At 40.2% G+C, this 20420-nt stretch overlaps 1 protein-coding gene across 1 annotated transcript in view; it reads right to left on the reverse strand.

Annotated features, from left to right (window-relative positions):
- Nucleotides 1–1014: 1014 nt before the first annotated feature.
- Nucleotides 1015–20420, reverse strand: part of LOC120794205 (wings apart-like protein homolog) — a 35084-nt gene continuing 15678 nt past the window's right edge. The window contains exons 6-20 of the mRNA XM_040135020.1: nucleotides 15503–15598; nucleotides 15116–15286; nucleotides 14858–14994; nucleotides 14555–14666; nucleotides 13696–13941; nucleotides 13051–13162; nucleotides 12846–12952; nucleotides 11916–11983; nucleotides 8564–8700; nucleotides 8245–8360; nucleotides 7928–8101; nucleotides 6089–6305; nucleotides 5873–5961; nucleotides 5504–5599; nucleotides 1015–4309 (exon numbers count right to left, since the gene is read on the reverse strand). Coding sequence (XP_039990954.1) covers nucleotides 4244–4309; nucleotides 5504–5599; nucleotides 5873–5961; nucleotides 6089–6305; nucleotides 7928–8101; nucleotides 8245–8360; nucleotides 8564–8700; nucleotides 11916–11983; nucleotides 12846–12952; nucleotides 13051–13162; nucleotides 13696–13941; nucleotides 14555–14666; nucleotides 14858–14994; nucleotides 15116–15286; nucleotides 15503–15598 — 1944 coding nt within the window. The 3' untranslated portion in view covers nucleotides 1015–4243. The remainder of the gene's footprint in view (nucleotides 4310–5503; nucleotides 5600–5872; nucleotides 5962–6088; nucleotides 6306–7927; nucleotides 8102–8244; nucleotides 8361–8563; nucleotides 8701–11915; nucleotides 11984–12845; nucleotides 12953–13050; nucleotides 13163–13695; nucleotides 13942–14554; nucleotides 14667–14857; nucleotides 14995–15115; nucleotides 15287–15502; nucleotides 15599–20420) is intronic.

Consider the following 20420-nt stretch of genomic DNA (forward strand, 5'->3'; position numbering starts at 1 on the left):
CCTTCGCAGGGGACCGCGCTGCTGGCAAGGGAGCCATCGGGGCCAGTCAAGGACTTTCACAGCGGGAAGAGCAGCGGCAGCCCGGCACGCACAGAGGAGTTATGATGGGGACATTTGGGAGAGAATGAGCGGGACCGAGGGACATTTAAAAACTGAATGAAAGACTTTTTCCTACTTACCTACACTACTTTTTGTAATGATTTGTCCCCTGTTGTCCTGCAGTAAAAAGGACAAAGCTCCGAGATTCCTCATTTTGTAATGTATTATGTGTTTTAGTGTTTGAGAGGCCTTGTGTGTAAAACTGTATTTGTACGTGTTAAAATATATTTTTCTTGCCAGCAAAACAAAGACCTTGAATTTCTGATATTATATTATGAAACGTGTTTTTTTCTAATGACCAAGCAGGTTGTAGTTAAGCTTTGTTTTCTTGAAAAAAAAAAAAAAAAGCAGTTATTTTTTCAATAATCTGAAAAAAAAGCAGATGTAAAAGAATTTTTTTTTTTTTTTTTTTACACCAAAATTCTACCAAAAAAAGTTGATTTTCTTTTATCTCCGGGGCAGACGATTCTTTGAGAAACAAACACAATGGGAACACAGAGCAAACATAAAGACAGAGCAAGAAGTACTGAAAGTAGCAATTTTTATTATTTTAAAATTATGTACAGGTAACCAAAGACATCAGTCTGCAAATTGGTACAAAGATCAAGTTTTCCTGCAGTTGGCTTGTTAAGAAGCTCTCTGTCTGTCCAAAACAACAACATGACTGGGAGAAAAGGCTTTAGAAAATGAAAAATAGAGTCAGATTCAGAAAAGTAGAGTCTACCGGTCTAAATTTAAAGTTAGATTTAACCCCCCCTCACCCCACCCCGACCCACCCACCCCAAATACCCATCAGGCTCTCCTCCTACATGAGGAAATCAATCTATATACAGGAACTATGTACAAAAAGCTCTTCCATTCATTCTTCCAGACGTCTGTGTATAAAGCTCTTGTAAACTTTTTTTTATTTTTATCTTTTTTTTTTTTTTAAAGGAGTGTAAGGGTTAAACTCTGTGTGTGTGTATGAGATAATGTGTATGAGACAGTGTGTTAACGATCACAGAGGAACAGACAAAATAATGAACATGAACATGCTTGATGACATGTGCTTCGAACTTAACCAGGCACAAATTAGAACTGAAAACTTTAAAATGCTATTTTGCTAAGATGACTGTGTCTTCTATTCCAAAATAATTTTTTTATATGTCACATTTGTTTTTGGGAAAAGCATCAAAACTATTTAGTCACTTTTTATTCTCAACGTAATGGTCGTTCTTCACTTGCAAAGTGAATCATCAATTCTTAAACTTAAGCAAAGGATCATTTTTGAAAAAAAAAGGTAATTTTCAAGAAGGAAGCAACGTATCTCATATTTGACACCTCACCTCACAAATATTTGCTCTGCCGAACAAGACAGACCCGAGAACAGTTGGTATCACTTTCTAATACGGCAGCCTTTACAAAATGTTTATAAGTTGTAACTAATGGCCTTAGTGATGTTAATAAATCATTTACCAATGCTTTGTGATTTAGTTATAAGCCATTAAAAGGGCACTCCACCATTTATAAGCATGAAGAGCAGTTTACTCGTCATGGTTAGTCCTGCTCAGGCTGTGAAAAGAGTTGTAATTTGCCTTCTGTGGCTCTGAAATGATTTTTCTAAAGTCTGAAAAATTAACCGCAGAGAAGTCATAGTGATGCCATCAGGGTTATCGCAGACTGGGCTCGAAGCTTAAAACCTCAAAACAGAAAGTCAGCGTTACAACCTGGGGATTTGGGGTTGGAGCGACATGGCCATAGGAGGCAGGAAAGTCACTTTCTGGAGCTTGACCCACAGTAGGGACTAAAAGTCAGGATATCTCAGCCTCTGCTGCTTCGATGTGGACCACTCTCTTTGTAATCCATCTCTTGCGAGTCCTCCAACCTTAGGGAAATGCAATGCCAAACCATTGGAGTGCCCCTTTAACAGAAAGGGCTTTTAACTTTGTCTTTTTATCTTGCTACAGCCACATTATTGAAATAACCTTTTATTAATAACTTAACATTTATAAGCATTTATAAAGTGTATGTATGAGCGTCATACTGGAGGAGGATACACCAGGCAGATATTTCTCACAATGTGGCAACCTAAAGGTTTTCTTCTTATTCATGCTTTTAAGTGATCTATAAAAAATAAATGGTTTCTTAACATTAATAAACCCATTAGTAACAACTTATACACTATATCAGAAAGTGGTACTGAAATGTAAAAAAAAAAGGACCGAAAATCCCCATTAAGCCTTTTGACAAACTGCAGCTGCTGATGTACTTTGCACTTCAATCCTTCATCTTTTCTCCTCGAGACTGATATCTGAAAACGTTTCAAACATCTAAAGCATTGAAGGACGGGCTTTGGGAATTTCTTTAGTTGCCATTTTGGACTGATGCTCAATGATCCGACAGGGAGAAATCCACCAAAGAGGAATAAAACAAGACTAATCATACAATTTACAAATTTCCAGCGCCTTCACTCTCCTCTTGAGGTTGCTGCATTCTGGGAATTAAAAATACGGCACTTCACGGAAAAACTCCTTTCTGTAAAGTGTTGGACAGATTAGATCTGAAAGTGTCAAAAGGATCAGAGAAGGAGTTTCCATAAAGTATAACTGCAAACTGTGTACTCCGGGATTTATCAGCTACAGCTGAAGTCTTTCTGTCCAAAAACAACTGAACAGGAAGGAAAAATACTGACTGGATCTTTGAAAGCCTCTCTGTTGGTGGCTCAGTTCAAAACCAAAGAAAAGCAGCTCGTCTTCACCTCTCAGACCAGGGCGGCTCGGCTGCCTTTGTGCTGTAATTGAAGGCCCTCTCCGAGTGGCGAGCACACACATGGGCGGTAATTGAAAGGAGCTGAAGGAGGACAGGTTCTGGTCCGGAGGGCTCGGGTCCCGTCGAGACACAAAGCTTTGATGCTGAGCGAGAGGGCGATCGATTCTTTGAAAGGAAAAAGTTTCTACTTTTGGGGAGGGTGGGGGGTCGTTCCAAGTTTCCAGAGAGTTTTAACAACCTCGAGGGTCATTCTGTTTTAGTCTCAGGTGTGTTGTTGTGTGCCGACTGACTGGGCTGTGCTCGGCGTGATGGGAGAGGTTTCTGTTTAATAACGGCACCAGAAGAACCACTGATTTAAAAACTAGCTAGATTGCTACAGAGGCTGAAGAGGGAAGAAAAGCTCTTGCTTCCAAAGAGAGAAGATTTCGGGTTATATGCAGACACCTAAAAACAGACACCTTAAAATACCACCTTAAATTCACTAAGGTCTGCAATTCAGGGCCTGAACTCTTGCCATTGCTTTGCTCTTTGGCCAGAAAGGATCAATATTTTTGATTTTGTAGGCCTCAAACTGCCTCCTTCCGACAGAGCCGAGAGGTCAAAGCAGAAGAGAAGAAGAAAAAGAAAAAAAAAAAAGGACAAGACGAACACAGCATGAGAGAAACCAGGTAGCCAGGAATGAGTCAAGGTCATCAGTATCAAAGCAAAGAAAGAAAGAGATTATATTGGTCCGCAGTTTTTTTTTGTTTAACACTTGAGTTGTTTTGATGATTATCAGCTCCAGGAGCAGAGCAGAGGGGGGCTGGCAGGCTGGAGAAAATGACAGCTTCACTCCAATCAGCCATCGACTGATACAAAGATGGGGTGTTTTCACAAGGGCGGGCTGAGCAGGTAAGAGAGGACCTCAACCGTGGAGACACTTTGAAAGGAAGTTTATCAAAAGCAACTTTTTCTCAACCTTCTGAGCAACTTTTACAAATAGCAGAAGCATGAACATAAAAATAAAATACCCAAGTGGACTGTAGTTTTCATCAAAGTAAAATAAACTATGATCACAGCGGGTGGGAGAGTTGGGTTGGGCTGTTGATGTTTGAGGCCATCGTGCCTCGTGAAGTTAAATTAGGGGAAAAAAACAACTCCCTTTTCATTGAGTTATCGCGTTGATGGAGATTCCATCGCTGAAACCATGAAAAACAGTGGAAAGTTCCTTTAACTGGAAGATGAGGAGAACGTATGGTCACCGTACGGAGAGGAAGATGATGATGAAGATGTGTATGTTATAAGAAAGCAACACGCCCGTTTCCAGCAGTGAACTTAATCTGAGGTGATGATGATGGTCATGGTGTGAGTGTGTCTCTGTGTGTCTCTGTGTGTGTCATATGAGAAAGGCTTCTCTCTAGCAGTGCTCCAGATAGTCAATGATCCGGGAGATGGACTTCTGTCCTGCGGTGCCGACGTCACACTGCAGAGAGAGTAGAGGTCAGTTATATATACACACACACACACACAAAACTATCTGCATACAACAAGCCTATTCTCACACACAAACACACTCATTTGTGTTGAGGACATGGCTTTCTAGTACCCACTGATCACCATACTGTTCAATAATTATAATTAACTGATCATTTCACGGATTCATTCACTCTATCACATGAATTAATTCATGAATCATACCAATCATTTTATTCCCATTTATTTAGTCCATCAAAACTAATCCCCTCATTATGTCATTGACAGAGTGATTGTTTAATTCAAGTAACCTGCTAATCATTTCATTAATTTATTCAATAATTATCCTTCCCATTACCTCACTGGTCATTTTTTCTGATCACAGATTTTACAGTTTAATTAAATTACAGATTGCTTTATTATTGGATAATTTTACTCATTAAAACTGCAGACTAAGTTTAATTTAATGTGAGATCGTTTCTCGGCCTTACATATTGTTTTGTTAGGCAATCTGCGCAATAGTTCCTATAACAATTGTTTCCTCTATTTACATTTGTGCTCATTATTAGTGCATTAAAAAATTGGTCATGTGTTTTATAACATCAGACCATTCACTTGAAAGTTTTCACTTCAAACAATGATTTGATATTTCGAGAAAGATGCAGAACTTGCTGACTATCGACTTGGCATTTCATTAAAGGTTTATAGTAATCACTGATTCTATCGTCCTTGTCTTTATTAATATCATTTGGTTTTCCTCAAGGTTATGGGGATATTCCCACTTTAGATATGAGTCTTGGGCTGGGTATTGCCTGGCATCCCTCCCCTACCCGCTTTTGGGCCTTTTTCCAGTTGTAAAAAATAACTGTATTTTCACTTTGAAATTAAATGTGGCTGCAGCTGAAAAGTAGTCAACTTCTCAGGAAATATAAAGCGTCATTTCTAAAATTATTACACCTCCACAGAAACTGTTGTACATGTAAAAACATTTGATGGAACATACGTTGGGACTGTTTATCACGGCTGGTTCGAAGACGTAAATCTGACTTTCAGCTTATGGATATGCCGTATCTCTCTCGTTTCTTTTATCAAGTTATTTTACAGTGTTTAAATTTGTTTAAGCATTTAGGTTTTTTTAAAAACAGTTTTTATAATAAGGTCCCAAACACACAGGTGAAACTGGATTACGAAACTTGGGACTCACAGTGAGGTTCATAAAGTTGAGGAACTTTTTCAGCATTTCTGTCATGATGGAGAAATCTCCTTTAGGCAGGTTCTCTCTCACAGTAGTCACATTCAACTGGTGAAGAAACAGAAACAGGCACAGGGCGACTCAAAAAATAGGATGTACACAATACAAAGAATCTGAAAAACTGACAGTGCACTTGAGGCTAACTGAGTTTAGGAAAAGCAAATGAACTTTAAGTGAAAAACTGTGTAGTTTTACGCAACATGTAAAAAAGTTCCACAACTGACCAACAGCAGGTCTCAGCAGAGAAAATGCATCGGTGCATCACAACTAAATCTAGCATCTGTCTTATTGTGCGAGTGAGTAATTGTGTGCGTCACTCACCGGGCTCCCCTGACAGAGGCAGCCCAGCAGCAGTGCTGTGTAGGAGGCCACAATGCTGTCCTCCATGTGCTTCCCTGCGTGCTGCAGAGCTGCCAGGAGGAGGAAGATGATGATGAGGAGGAGGAAACATTCATGAATTATTTTATATCTTTAAAATCAACAAACTGGCAGAAAAAAAAAGAACAAAAAAACAACAGAGTCTGGTTGAAGTTGTACCTTTGTTGAGGTCCAGCTCCTCGTCCTCCTCGTCTTTCTTATTCTTCTTGCTGTCATCCTGTTTGTCAGAGTCGTTGTCGTTGGCGACCCACTGAATCTCCCCACCTATCTCCTGCCACTCCCCACTCTGGTCCTGCGCGGTCTTCGGGGCCTCCTTGATGAGGTCATCAGTCTGCGCCTCGGCCAGGACAGCGGCCCGCTCCCGCTGGAGGAACAGCTGAGGAAGGTGAACAAGAAGACGGTTCACTAAAGTCTCAATGGCTAGCAAAGCCTCTGTAGCAGGTCAGCATTTACCACCACTGGGTGGTGCCAAAGTCAGAAATTCTAAAATTCTACATTTTAGTGCTGATGAGTGAAAGGTAGACCAAAGACAAACCCCGTTTGCTGTTATCTCATCAGGCTATCTAGGTTGTAAGTGTTTCCCGCGGCTTTTGTATGGGAAAAACTAGTGGTTGCAGCAAACCAGCAGCACAGAACAGCCACCACACGCACAGTTTCATTGGTAAACCAAGTCTAGCACCTTTGTTTTGTCCTTCTGTCAAAATTGCATGTAAGTAAATGCATAAGTGAGAGTTCACTAATTATTAATCTATTAAGATCCTTTGAAATCCTTTTACTGTGGTGGAACCAATCTCCTCAGGATCTTAAACGTCATGTGTTGTGTAATGTTCCTGGAAGGCATTTCTTCCAGGAACATTATGTAAAGCCCTTCGAATTTCCTCTGTGTTTGAAAGGTGCTGTACATATAAATGTACAGCGTCATCTTCTGTCATGATTATAAATCTCACCCCAGTAAACAATTCTATTCTCTTTCATTCTTTCATACTGAGACAATAGAAACCGTTTCCGCCCCTCCTCTCGTTTCTTAGCCCCCGTTAGTCTCTGTGTCGTCACGCTGCTGTTGCTGATTCTCCTGCTGACCTCACTGGAAGTCAGTCTGGATAAGAGCATCAGCCAAATCTGATTAGATGGGATGATTCGATTTTAATGAAGCTTTAATGGCGCTCATGGGAAACTGAGCTGCCACAGCAGCAAAGAAAACACAGATGAGACGAATTGTGAGCACTGAGGATAATACGACAGTTCATTTACAGTCTAAAATGTAAATGTGATTATAGAAATTTTTCTCAGGCAGCCACTAGCACCTGCTTGTGCTTCACTTAACAGTGTGCAGTGGGAAGAGAGGAAAGACCTGTCCAGAGATTGTTTCAGAAAAGCTCCTCTTTTAGGTGTAAAAAATACAGTATCTGTGTAGTGTGAATGAAACAGAGAGAAAAAGGTTCATTTTTATTTTCAGCCAGCTCCTTGTCTCCCTATTTTGAACGTAAATTTTGCCTCTTATTGTCAAATAAACTCAACTAATCAAGGCGGCAGTTTGCAGGTTTTTCCTTTAAGCTGAAAGCTACAGCAGTTGGTTTACTACTCAGTCCCTCCTCTGTTGGTGGTGAACAGTTTAAATCTGGTTGATCAATCAGCAGAAAATTGCCTTGCCATCTGTTTTGATTTTTTAAGTTACTTTTCAAGGCCAAACTCCAAGCATCCTCTGGCTCAAGTTTCTAACGTGTCGATTTGCTGATTTTCTCTGTTTTATATCATTGTCAAATGAACATCTTAGTGTTTGGACTGATGACAAAAAATGAGATTTGAAGATGTAACCTTGGCCTCTGGGAAAATGTGATTGGCTTTTTTTCCACTATATTCTGACCTTTTTTTGTGTAAACCAAAAGAATACATGTCAACAGAATAATCTATCATGAAAATAAATATTAGTTGCCGCCCCTCTCTGGAGTGATACGTAGCTGCTTCTTTGTGTGGCCTAAACACAAAGGAGTTGTGTACCTGTACGAGTGCAGCAATGGCGCTCAGCGGGCCGGTACTGGCGATGTCCTGGTGCTGGGGGTTGAGCAGGACGGTGGAGTTGCAAGGACCCTGACCTCCCTCCATCTCCATCTCCATCAGACAGTACCTGTTCCTGGCACTGTACTCCACCAGATTGATTAACAAGCCCAGACCCTGAACACAACATACATACAATCAAAGTTATGAATTTATCTTCTGTCCCCTTGCCTGTTAGTAATGTGCCAGTCATTTTAACTTTAAATGTTAGAAAGTTTCTGTCCTTTTACACCTTTTTACAGTTCCTGTGAGTTACTCACCAGTACACGGATGTCGAACCTCTGTTCTTGTGGAAGATACTGAGGGACTCTGAGAACGCAGTTCAGAGCTGTCACTATTAAATCCTCCTGTTCGCCTGTCTTCGTACTGCCCCACTCTGCACACAGACAGGTTAACGCATGAGTTTGTACTGTTACCAAGCATTGGTCAGCCGTTTGTAATAATTCAACAATCCACTCAAATGAGTCAACCTTTTGGTTTCCAGTTAAACTCTCCTATTAAAATATTTATGGGGCAACAATGAGCTGCAATAAAGTGTGATTTCTCTTCTTCTAGTGTGCTCAGTGCGCGTGTCCTAACCATTGTCGTGCGTTAGGTTGAGCAGGACTCCTATGATGGCCCTCATACAGTTCTCTACTGCTTTCCCCACCACGGCTCCATCTGAGTTCACCTCCCTGCTGTAACGCTGGATCATCTCCTCACACCTCCTCAATGCCCTGAGAGGAGGAGAGGAGAAAGTTGGAGAAAGGAGAACAGTTCAAAACAACATCCTGTATTAAAAGCTAACAGGTTTCACGTGTTTGTATCAAAGAGATGTGCATAGACATGAAAAACAAGATGGAGGATCCAACAAATTTTTATGGAACTTAATTTCTTTTTACAACAAAAAACACTAAGACAGGATCATGATTTGATTGACAGAATAACTGTCCTCAAATAAATGAAAAAAAATCCCTGCACACCAGTGTAGGAGGTGTGTCCGAGGGCAGTCCATCTCTATAAAAGTGGAGAGGACAAAAGAATCCTGCACACTGTATTGCTTACTGCAATATTTATTACAACATTTTGGTCTACCTGACATAACCTTCATTACACACACAGAGACACCTTCAGATATATGACCCGATGAAGGTTATGTGGACCAAAATGTTGTAAATAAACAAACTAGGACTAAGATAGGCAGTGTGTGAGAGGTTTTTTTCCATTTTTATTAAATCACAGCGTTTCTGTGGACTCACTTATTTTGTCTTATCAGACGAGAAGTAAAAGTAATTTTAATCACTCGTTCATCACCAACACAAACAGACTGGATTGACATCCAGAATTCATCTGAATCTATCTCAACTTGATTCTCTTTCCTTTACTACTCCATCATAAAACAGAGCAGCATTCACAGAAAGATGTGTCGATGAGCACACACACATTCATGCACCCACACACACACACACACACACACACACACACAGAGGCCGGCTGCAGCAGCAGCAGCAGCAGCAGCAGCAGAAGGGACAAAGCAGGTCAGTGGCCTGGTGTAAATAACTAGATTAAATTTAATGACAGCGGTGACTGAACACAGAGCAGCAACCAGAGCCTGAACACCAGGACAAAGTGAGATTAAGGAAATAAAAGAGGAAAAACGTTAAGAGAAAAAAAAAAGGGAAAAGAGGAGTCAGTATCCTCAGAAAACTAAATGTGGGTTATGGAGGGCAACAGTAAAACAGGATGTCGTGAGATGAGAGAAGGGGAGAGGGATAAAAAAAAAATTACAGAAGAGAAAAATGTGTTAAAATTTGTTGTAAAATTTCCCTTCTAAAATCAACAAAAGTGGGCAACTGAGAGTCCATTAACAACAGTATTTCTATTCTTCATGTTGAAGTTGATGGGCTGAACTTCCTCTACAGCTAAGAAAGAATTAATGGACAAAACTACAAAATAAGGCCCAAGTTGTAATAGAAAAAGTGAAAGATATTATTCCATCGTAAAGAAGAAACTTTGGTTCCTGCAAAGACGCAGATGAGGATAGGCAATAAGCAATAGGACCCTTGTGTGCATTTGTATGCTGCCAAATAGGGTGGTTCGGGAGTTTATTGAATTAGTCCTGCAGACAGCTGAAACAGTCCGAGAGGCAGAAGGGTGGGTTTGGGTTGAAACAATGAGGGTAGCATATACAGTAACAAAGAGGAGGAAACGGAAGACAGAAAGGCAAAGAAAAAGTGAACCCAGGTGAAAGATGAGGAAAAGAATATAATAGAGAAATATTGGAGAAAAAGAGGTGTATGATAGAGGAGGAAGACCTGGACTCTATTCAAGCAAAGATTATTTGAATACACAGCTTCAGAGTGCGCGTGTGTGTGTGTGTGCATGCGTGTGTGTGTGTGTGTGTGTAGTGTAGGTGGCAGTCCTCGCTTGCTCTCTGGCTCACCCTGTGGTTTGGGGGGTTAATCGAGTTAACTGAGAGGACAGCTGAATGCTCAGACTGAGGCCTGTGTCACCCACTGAAACAGCAGCTCTTTGTTGACCCATTCAGCCCTCACCCTCATCCTCACCCCCCACCCTCACTGCAGACGTTCTGTAGGGGGCGAAGGTCCGGTCACACAGAGGGTGAAGGAGGAGGAGCGAGAAGGTAAATTAATTCAGCCCTAAGTTGTCAGCCCGATACTATTTTTTGAGGCCGATTCTCAGATTTGAAGTATATCGGTTTTCAACATACCACAAACACAAACGCCACAAAGTTTGTTCATTAAAGAATTGTGACCAAGATTTATACTGAAATACGGGGGAGTCACAGTTGAAAAGGGTCCATTAAATAACATTCAAACATCAGTATCATTTAATTAATTTCCATTCCTGGTAGCAACACCAGTTCACCAGCAACTGGTAAAGAAAGGGGTTTGTGTGTTTAAATAGTTATTTAAAAAATGTTTTTCATAATTATTCTATGATATTGACAAAATAAGGTGCCGAAGCAGCCCCTCGGATCGCAGAATAGTAATACTGTGATCAGAAAACCAGGAATAATTGCCTGCACATTCTTTCCAGCTATCCGTACCCCAGTGACAGACAGAATAATTAAACAAATTAACACACTTTTGTGGAAAGTTATGATTTATGTGTCAGTTCAAGTTAAGAATGATTGATCATTTTTCAAACAAAACATAAAATAATTTAGATTTGGCCAAAACCGACTGTATCAGATCAGTTTAAAACAAAAACACCGAATATGTGCCTGAAACACTCTTGGTCAAAGAAGCTAAGAGATGAAAAAAAAAAAAAAAAAACAAGGTCAGGTCACTTCCACAGTGGACCACTCCCTCTGCTGATGCTGTGCCAATGGTGGGGGGCAAGCTCAGGGGTCAGAGGTCACTGCTATGACTGACAGGATGTCACAACCAGGAAATGGGACAACAAAACCCTGATAATGACATGCATAATAACTATCAGGCATACTGAGTCAGACTGATCCACACACACAAACACACAGTCTAGAGTACAGCAATCTGGGTTTCAATATGGACGTTCTGGATTTAAGAGTCGTACGTCAGTGTTAAGTGTCTACATATTTGTCGGTTTTCATTGGAAGTATTCACTATGTCCTCGGTTTTCTTAAAAAGGACATTTCGACCATCACGGTGCAAAAAATTCCATAGTGAAAAGGCATGACAAGATGACGGAAGAGAAGCCAAAAGAAGAGAAGGGGAAAAGAAGATAAACGAGATGGCACGGAGCGAGAAGAGAATCAGACAGACATGTGGCACCTGATAAAATTTGTTCTGCTATATACATTCAAATTTAAGGCCTCAACTGTACCAGCACTGTGGTGTTGATCAGATCTACAGTCAATGCAAAATCAGTGAAACTGAATCCAGAACTGAGCAGAGCCATTTCATTTTCCCCACATCTGGGGTCAGGGCTGTGTACAAAGTTTACTCACTTTGCAGAGGAGACAATGAGTGAGGAGTCCTTATAGGCAATCAAGTAGCTCTGGTTCTCTTTGTGTGACTGTGTTGTGTTGTGTGTTGTGTTTTTGTGTTGTGTGTGACTGTTTCCAACACACACACACACACACACACACACACACACACAATAAAGATATTCAGTGTTTTCCACAGGGTAGTTTTTGTTTCACTAATGATTTTGAAGAGTATTTTACTAATATTTGGCATTTTACTTGTAAACAACGTAAATCAGTTTTGAAACTTTAGATTATCAACAAGAAATACACATTGACATTTCACTCTGGAAAATAAGCAGCAACATATGCTTTAAAGGTATCTCCTGCTGAGTTGGTTATCCTGATGGGGTCTCTTTTAAAAGTCCTTTTGGGTCCAAAACATTGTACCTGACCCAAACAGACCTGTGGACATATCAACCTAAACCTAAATCTAAGATGGACCTCTCCATTTGAAAATAGAAAAGACAGACCTCTACACAAACAGACCTCACAAGCTGGACATGAACAGTCCCAAAGGAAGTAGGTCATAATTCTAAAACTTTAACAAGGTTTTCCAAAAGGTTCATTTCACAGTCCCAACTTTAATTCTATCTGCAGATGTCTGGACCATTACCGTCCAACTAAACCTTGGTGGTGTGACCATGTCATGGGAGAAATTTCCCCAAAATGTGCTATTTTATATTGGATGTTTTTGTTGTCAAATTAATATACTTTTTGTCTTGATTGCCAGGTTAAAAGTGAAACTAGTTGTTCTTGGATCCTGTTGGCTCCAATTAAAATCTTACTCTATTATTCATACAGAATTGCATATAAAGTTGGACCTAACCCAGAACTGCGGTAAACTCCCAAGTCTGGACTTAGACAAAGCCCTGGTCTGGTCTGCTTTTCAGGTTTTCCCAAAGTCTGTGCTGTACTTACGCTCTCCAGCACCCGTAAACACCTCTCAGCTCCCCACAGAGACGACACCAGCTTCTCCTTCTCATCCTCCTGGTTTAAGTTATCAACACACTCTTTCACTGTGGAGACAGAAATAAAAACATGGACACATTCAGAAACCAGATGCATCATCATCAGTTATTTTTAGTCAATACAACTTCTTTATAATATATTCAACCTTTATCTACTATGTGGTCCAGTCCTCCCAGTAGCCGGAGTTCCTCTTTGAACCAGTCTCCTGCTCGCTTTGAAGTCAGGGACAGTAACGTCTCCATGGCTAAATGACCCGTCTACAGGGAGAGAGGAGGGACAGTCAGCATACACCTCTACCGTTGACGAATCAGTTCACACTACTCAACGAGTAACATTTTAGTCTTCGATGTTATTTTGTGATGTATTGTGATTTTTGTTATGATATAACTGCAGTGCATTCTGGTCTGTTTCCTCTTGGTGGACAAATTGCTTTATGTGGTACACAATGGCAGTTCTAGAAAGACACCTTCCCTCTTTGGGTGTGAAAGACTGACACTTAAACCTGATATTTACTTTAGATGTTTTAGATCACAAAAGATATTCAGCTCCAGTGGAGCTCCTAGAAATATCTTGACATGTGGGTGGCTGTGAGTCACGTTGACTGAAAAGCTGCTAAAAGAATCAGGGGTTTCAGTGTAGAGGTGCAACTGCCTTAATGCTGTTTCAAGGCTTTTCCACCCGACAACAAAACAGTTATAAATGATCCAGTGTGATGAATATTCACAAAAAACTAAACACCAGCAGCCTTAGTTTTTAAATTAAAGTTGGCACACTTATCGGTTTTCTGTACCGTTATGTTCTGTAGGTCCAGGTGCTTGTTGTGCACAGTGTCACAGAGCTTCCTGATCTTCTCCTTCATCTTAGCGATCTCCCTGGCGCTGAACTGAGGGGTGGAGTCTGTCGCAGCCCCACCCCCCTGGTCTTGGTCCAGCTCCAGCAGGCGTATCATCAAGTCCAGACAGGACCGGTCCAGATCCATGTTTAAGCGGTCTCTACTCAGAATGTACATGAGCGATGCCGTACACAGAGCCAGGTTCTGCAGAGATCAGAGAGAGAAAGAATAGATTATTTACCATAAAACTTCACCTTTTAAATTTATCTTTCTCAAGCCAAAATCCACTTCCTCAAACTTAACATATAAACGTCCACAAGCTTCTATTTAAAGAGAATTTGAATTTTTATGATAGTGTCAATTAATGTCATTATATTTCCTTCCCTGCTGATCCAGAATAATTTCATCCACACTGAGTTTTACAGATCTTATATTCAAAAACCTGGGTAGGTGTACGATGAGAAAAGCTTTTAAATGTTCTCATGAACACACTGAGGCTCCTGCACTGAGCTTGCCGCAGCTGTAAGCCAATTACTCTGGCTCCTATTTATGTAAGCCTTCAACGGATTCTCTCAAAAATGATGACCCCATGTAGCAGGTGAACACAGATAACCTAAAAATTTCCTCTAACTCCCGTCATCTCCTGACAGGGTCCAAAGGCTTTCCATTTTAAAATACACAACAAGTGGGCAGGCATTCGGGCGTATAACTGTAGGAATAACTACATGACATCAGTCATGATTAAAAAAAGCTAAAATATATTATATTATTGACAGAGAGTGAACTGCTGGTGGTACTTGATGTATCTGATCCTTACCGGGTGTTGTGGGGCGTCATTGAGTGTTTTGAAGACTTGAGCCACCTTCCCTCTGGCTCTAAGGTGCATCCTAAAGCTGGGCATGGCACAGCGCGTAGCCAGGCTGATCACACTGGAGAAACAACACACACAAACACACGGCATCACCAAATGGGGAAAAGAATATCTTAATATTGATGCTATATTTAATTACTTTAGAGAGGAAGGCAAAGTGAGCTAGGACAGCCAGAAGCTGACCACTGCAGCAGTGCACCGAGAGGGTGCCGTTCATCCCCTCCAGGGAGCGTGCCAGCAGGTTCTTACCTAAGGCATCGTGTGTTGAGAGGTTGTCCACTCTTCAGACCAGTAGCCAGATACTCAAAGTCATCAGTGAACTCCTGGTTCTCTCCAAATTCCACCACGTCATTGAAGTGCTTCACATGTTGGACTACTGTATACAGCTGGAAAACACAGGATGAATGAATTTAGCACGGCAAAAAACACCTTTTTAAAATATTTTTAAAATTTTTACTACGGAGTGGAGTTCTACAGATTCAGGATAGGTGAACATTTTGTGTGTACCTCCTTGTGCTCTTTGCGGCATTTGAGTGTGGTGACGGTGTCCTGGTAGGGATCTGTGGGGACGGTGACACACTTGGTGACCTTGGGAGGAGGAGGAGGAGCCTTGAAAATGCCATCATCCTTCTGAGCATCAGAGGGCTCCTTACTGGATCCTCCAGCTGAGACTGTGCCCTGGAAAGATGGAGAGTTGATGTGAAATGGATAGAAAAAAAAAAAAACAAACAACTTAAAATGTATGCACTTCTTGATATATACAGGGTAGCATATGGAACCTCAGTATTTTTTTCGGTACAGACCAAAATCAAATGTCTGGCCAGACTAATAATTTTGATCATGATGTAAAGTGAATGTGTGTGTATGTGTATGTGTGTACGTGCATGTATTTACAGGAGCTGTCTGTGATCGTGAGAAGAAAGATGGAGGGGGCTCCTCTTCACTTTCCAATGTCCAATGTCTGGCGTTATACACTGCTTTGGTTGGAGACTGAAACAAAAACACACACACACACACATATAAATATCTCTGAAGCGGGAAGCAGACATGTACAAATCTCCTGTGTAAGACAGACAGAAACAATAGAGCCTGTTTAAACTGGCCTAGACAACACTATTTCAAAGTTTAATATGAGATTTTCTCTTTATACTTATCTGCCCTCAAGGCTTTTCCTTTGACCTGACAAAAGAGTGATTTACATGGTGGTAACTGCTACCAACCATAACTGCTGAAATTGTAAGGATTCTGGCAGAGAATATTGGGCTATATTGTTACTATATGACCTGACTTGATTCCATTTTAATGCTAATGATAATTGTTTTTAAATTCCACACCAGCCTCCTTCTCCCTAATGTGAATAATGAATCTTAAAAATACTTGTTATTAATATCAAAGTTAACAAATAAAGGTCAAAAATCTTGTTTTGGTTTTCTTGTTTTCCCAGAAAATATGGTTAAAATCTGAAGATGAAATGCTACTCCACAGAATTTCAATTTAGTTCCTGTTTTTTTGTTTGTTTGTTTTTTATTAAACCAGATTTAAAAAAACAAACAGTTTATTATTGATTTAGTGTTTGAGACTACAGTGTTACACTCTTTATGTCTCTGGATGCAAGCTTTCTCTTGCAGTGCTCCATTCATACCACTGCCCCTTAAAGTGAGGAGGCTTCATGCCTATTGTTCACTTAGAAAAAGCTCCCCCTCGTAAAGTTGCCTTTTCAGAGCATGTGTTTTAAGGTCCATTGTTGTCTTGAGAGATTTTTGCATAAATAACAGAATCAATTACTATGAATAATACATTCCTTAAGTGGTTTCTCCACATTAAAAGACATCTCATTTCGTAATCTCATACTTAATTAATTTCACATAAACATGACAAGAATGAGAAGTGCACAGAAGACCGGAGGCAGCAAAGGGGATGTGGATAAAATTGTGGACAGGAAAAAGAGAAAAATAGAAATGAGGGGAAAGAAAGCACAAAAAGCTGAAGGAAGAAGAGAAAACAGGATAACTGGATGCACATTAAACAAAAAGTCCACAAGCACTGATCAAACAGCAGGATACACACACATTTACAACAAGCACATACACCCTCCCACACAACAATCCTCCCTCATCCTTGGCTCATTCCTGTCCTCTTTATATATTTTTGCCAAACCTGTGGTTGGTGGTTGCTGGGGCATTCACAATGAAAGACAAAAGACAGAAAGAGGGAAGGACGGGACAGAGAGAAAGAAATGAGAGAAGAGAAAAAGAGCTGGCTGTAGAGCAGAGTGTTGAGGGAGGTGTGGGGAGGACTTTGGGGGTAGTGCACCGCAGGGTTAATAAACTGAGACAAAAGGAGGGTTTGGGGATGAGCTTTGCTGTGCTGGAACATCAACACCGAATTAAAGCGTCCTACAGTAATCTGAATGACACAGACAGACACCTACCCCACCCGCCCCGCACACTTGTCGCTAAGCAGCATGGGAGAGATGAGAGTGAGGAAAGAAGGTGGGCGAGTGTGGCCGTGTTCCTGCTGTGGCCCGGAGAAGAAGGGGGGAGAAAAAAAAGAAAAAAAAAAAAATTGCATTGCAAGGCATTAACAGAAAACCGCCTTCTCTTTAGTCACAATCGATAGCACAAGCTTGGGAATGATTGATTTTGCTTATCAATCCATATCAATCCAATTATTTATCAGCTGCTTTTGGATGTACGGCTGGTTGGAAAATCAACAACTGTGTTTTGAACCAAGGACTATCAGGACCATCTTTCTACACCATGTTGTAAGTTATGATTAGTATACAAAATAAAAGATTATTGCTAAAAAAAATTTAAAAGAAGAATTACCTTTTGGGAACGCAATAGTAGCCTTAAGTCATTCTTTGCTTTTTTATAAACTGCTAAAAAAAATTGCTGTTTGTCTCTTTAAAGGGGGACTCTCAATAAAACTCAGATTCGCTTTACTCAACATGAGGAGTACTACCTAACCCGTGAAAACTGTTCTATAAAGTCTATCGGAGCTTATGGACAGTTTACTAAAGTCTGGAAAACAACTTGCTGATGTTATTATGATGTCATCGGAGTAAGGTTGGCTTGGGGAAAACATTTATAACAGAAAACCTATGTTATACACTGGGCGTGTGGGAAAAAATATGTGCATCTATCAGGCAGGAAGAGTCTGACGAAAAGCGACAGTGAAGTTGCATTGTGGGAAGTGTAGGATCTAGTGTTTCCGAGGTTGAATCAGGATATCTGGGCCTATCTGGGCCGCTGCATCACTTTTGACCACTCTTTTTTTAATCTGTCACTTGCAGGTCCACAAAATTTAAGCAAGTGTAATACTAAATAATACATAATAATGAATATGAATTAAATTGGCTAATAATTTTTCTGTTATTATTGGGAAGTATAACAACTGTAAAACTGTCCATGGGTCCCCCGGCTCTGCTGAAATTAGATTAGTGTTGTCCCAAATAGGGCTGGGTGTCAAACAAGGCTGGTGTGTCCGTAACACTGAGTATCAAAACTTTAAATAACCAGAAACTGGCAGTGACTGTTTAGTCAGATTTGTACTGTTCTTTATTTATTCTTTGGTCAGACAATTTCTGATTTCAGACATTTTGTATTTTATTTAGGCAAAGGTCCTGCATAACTGCTTATGTTTAGACAAAATTTGACATTTGAGAGGTCTGGCTTCTTTCGTTCACTTCAAAGAAAGAATTATGTAGAAAAACATGTTTATTCATTATTTATTATTTCTAAAAATACTGTATGAAAAAACTCTGGTATCACACGGGAAAAAGTGTTGAAAAATTAAAAAAAAAAAAAAACGATACCCAGTCTGAGTCACATCAACAAACATGATGGACAAATGAATAACACCCAACACAATCTCCTAAATATGGATGAGTCCGTCTACGTGCTGTCATTATGGTAATAGCTAATATCTCCCAGCATCCTCGGTGCAATAAAGCACAGCACTCCGACAACACCAATGCCACAGACAGACGTTTTACTGTAATTGAGACAGTGTTTTGACGGCTCCTCCAGAGGCTGGTCACTTCCAAGGGCTATTGTTTTTATAATGAGCTCAACTCTGCTCTCACTCTCGACATAGTTAACTGAAGATGGAGAGGGGGCGAGCCAGAATGTACAGTGTTAGAGAGACAGAAAGCATAATGGAACAAGCAGGGAGGAGGACAACGTAGAGAGCATTATTCAGGGAGGTAAAAAGTATTGATGAAGTGGTCCATAGGAAGTGATGGAGACAGGGAGAATACATTGCTCAACATAGAGGAGAGTCAGAGCATGAAACTGGAGAACAAGAGAGTACATTAAGTACATGATTATGCCCCCTTGGGCAAAGTGTCTGCTAATATTCTTACTGCTGGTCTGCAATCGGCAGACACAGAGGAAATTAACTTTCTACTTTGGCACTTCAAAAGTTCCCTGCAGGTGCTGAGAGAGAACTTCACAACAAAGTTGTCTCTGCCTCTGCAAAACTTTCTGATAACGCAACAAGAGAGCATGAAACACAGTTTGCTCAAAGGGGTGACCTCGTTAAGCAGATGGGACATCAGCTGTGACCAGCCCACATTAAGTACAATTTCTTTGTCAATGTCATTGTAATGCAATCAATCAGGGATACAGATATATCTCTGTGTCCTTATTAGGGCTTTGAGATATCACCGGAAATCAAAATCACAATTCATCGGCACATTTAGTTTGGCAGTGATGAATGAAACTATCTTTTTAAATACACCTGAGCACAAGATTCTACTTCATTTTCACAGTTGAGCTCTTATTAATTCTCACCATTGAACAGCAGCACGAAATCATGAATTATGACTGAGTAATATTTAACATAGGCAGCAGTTTTGGTCTCTTTTAAGTTAAAATTGTTTGTTAAAATTGAAAATCAGAGTGAAAATATGCATCCGTTGTGACTATTAAAAGTAAGTTATTTGTTGACATAATGTGTCCTAGTCAAGTGTGTGACTTTCCAGCTTTACTTTTTGGCCACACACTCCAATATTGTTTGACGTTTGTGTTTTAGGTGTGTATGTGTTTCCTCTTGAAACTTAAACAGTTTTCTTTTTTTTCTTACATTTAGCTTAATTTTGTCCTGTAATGTGTGGACTGAAGTCTAAGCATGCCCACATGACTGACATGGCATCGTTTTTCAGTACCAGGTTTTACTCATGTGAACTCGCAACTCCAGTTGGATATTCTTGAATATTTATACGACTTCCTCTGTCTGAAATGAATCCACACAAAGGACACATACACATGTTGACTGACAATGGTTGTTGCTTTGGGTTCGTTATGATTTGTTGTAGCACTTTTGGGTACATTAAAGGGATAGGCTATAAAATACATCCTGTCTGAAGGAATGAATTTACAAAACATTCCATCATAGCTTATTTTAGGCCAGGTAGAGATTTATTTTTAGTATAATTGTTTTTAAATATCTAGACCTACACTTATAATAATAATTCTGGATGTGAGTGGGCCTGAAGTTCTGAGTGTGATTCTCTGAAAACCCTCTAAACCAAAGAGCATTTTTTCCCTTTCCTATGCAAAAGTCTATTAACCGGAATGCAAAGACTAGAGGCAGTGACTTGTGTCTAAATGACTAAGTCCCAGATAATCCTGACCCCCCCACAAAACTAATTTGAATTCAGAAATTAATCTAGCTAATTACAACTACAAACCAGTATCACTTTTACCAACAACCTTAAGAGGCTGCAAACTAAAAAGAACACCTTTAACAAGCAGCTGTGAAGAAGCGAGGTCTTGCAGAGCTTCTTAAGACAAACTCAGCAAACTAC

Source organism: Xiphias gladius, chromosome 9, assembly GCF_016859285.1.
Source record: "Xiphias gladius isolate SHS-SW01 ecotype Sanya breed wild chromosome 9, ASM1685928v1, whole genome shotgun sequence".
Lineage (NCBI taxonomy): Eukaryota > Metazoa > Chordata > Actinopteri > Istiophoriformes > Xiphiidae > Xiphias > Xiphias gladius.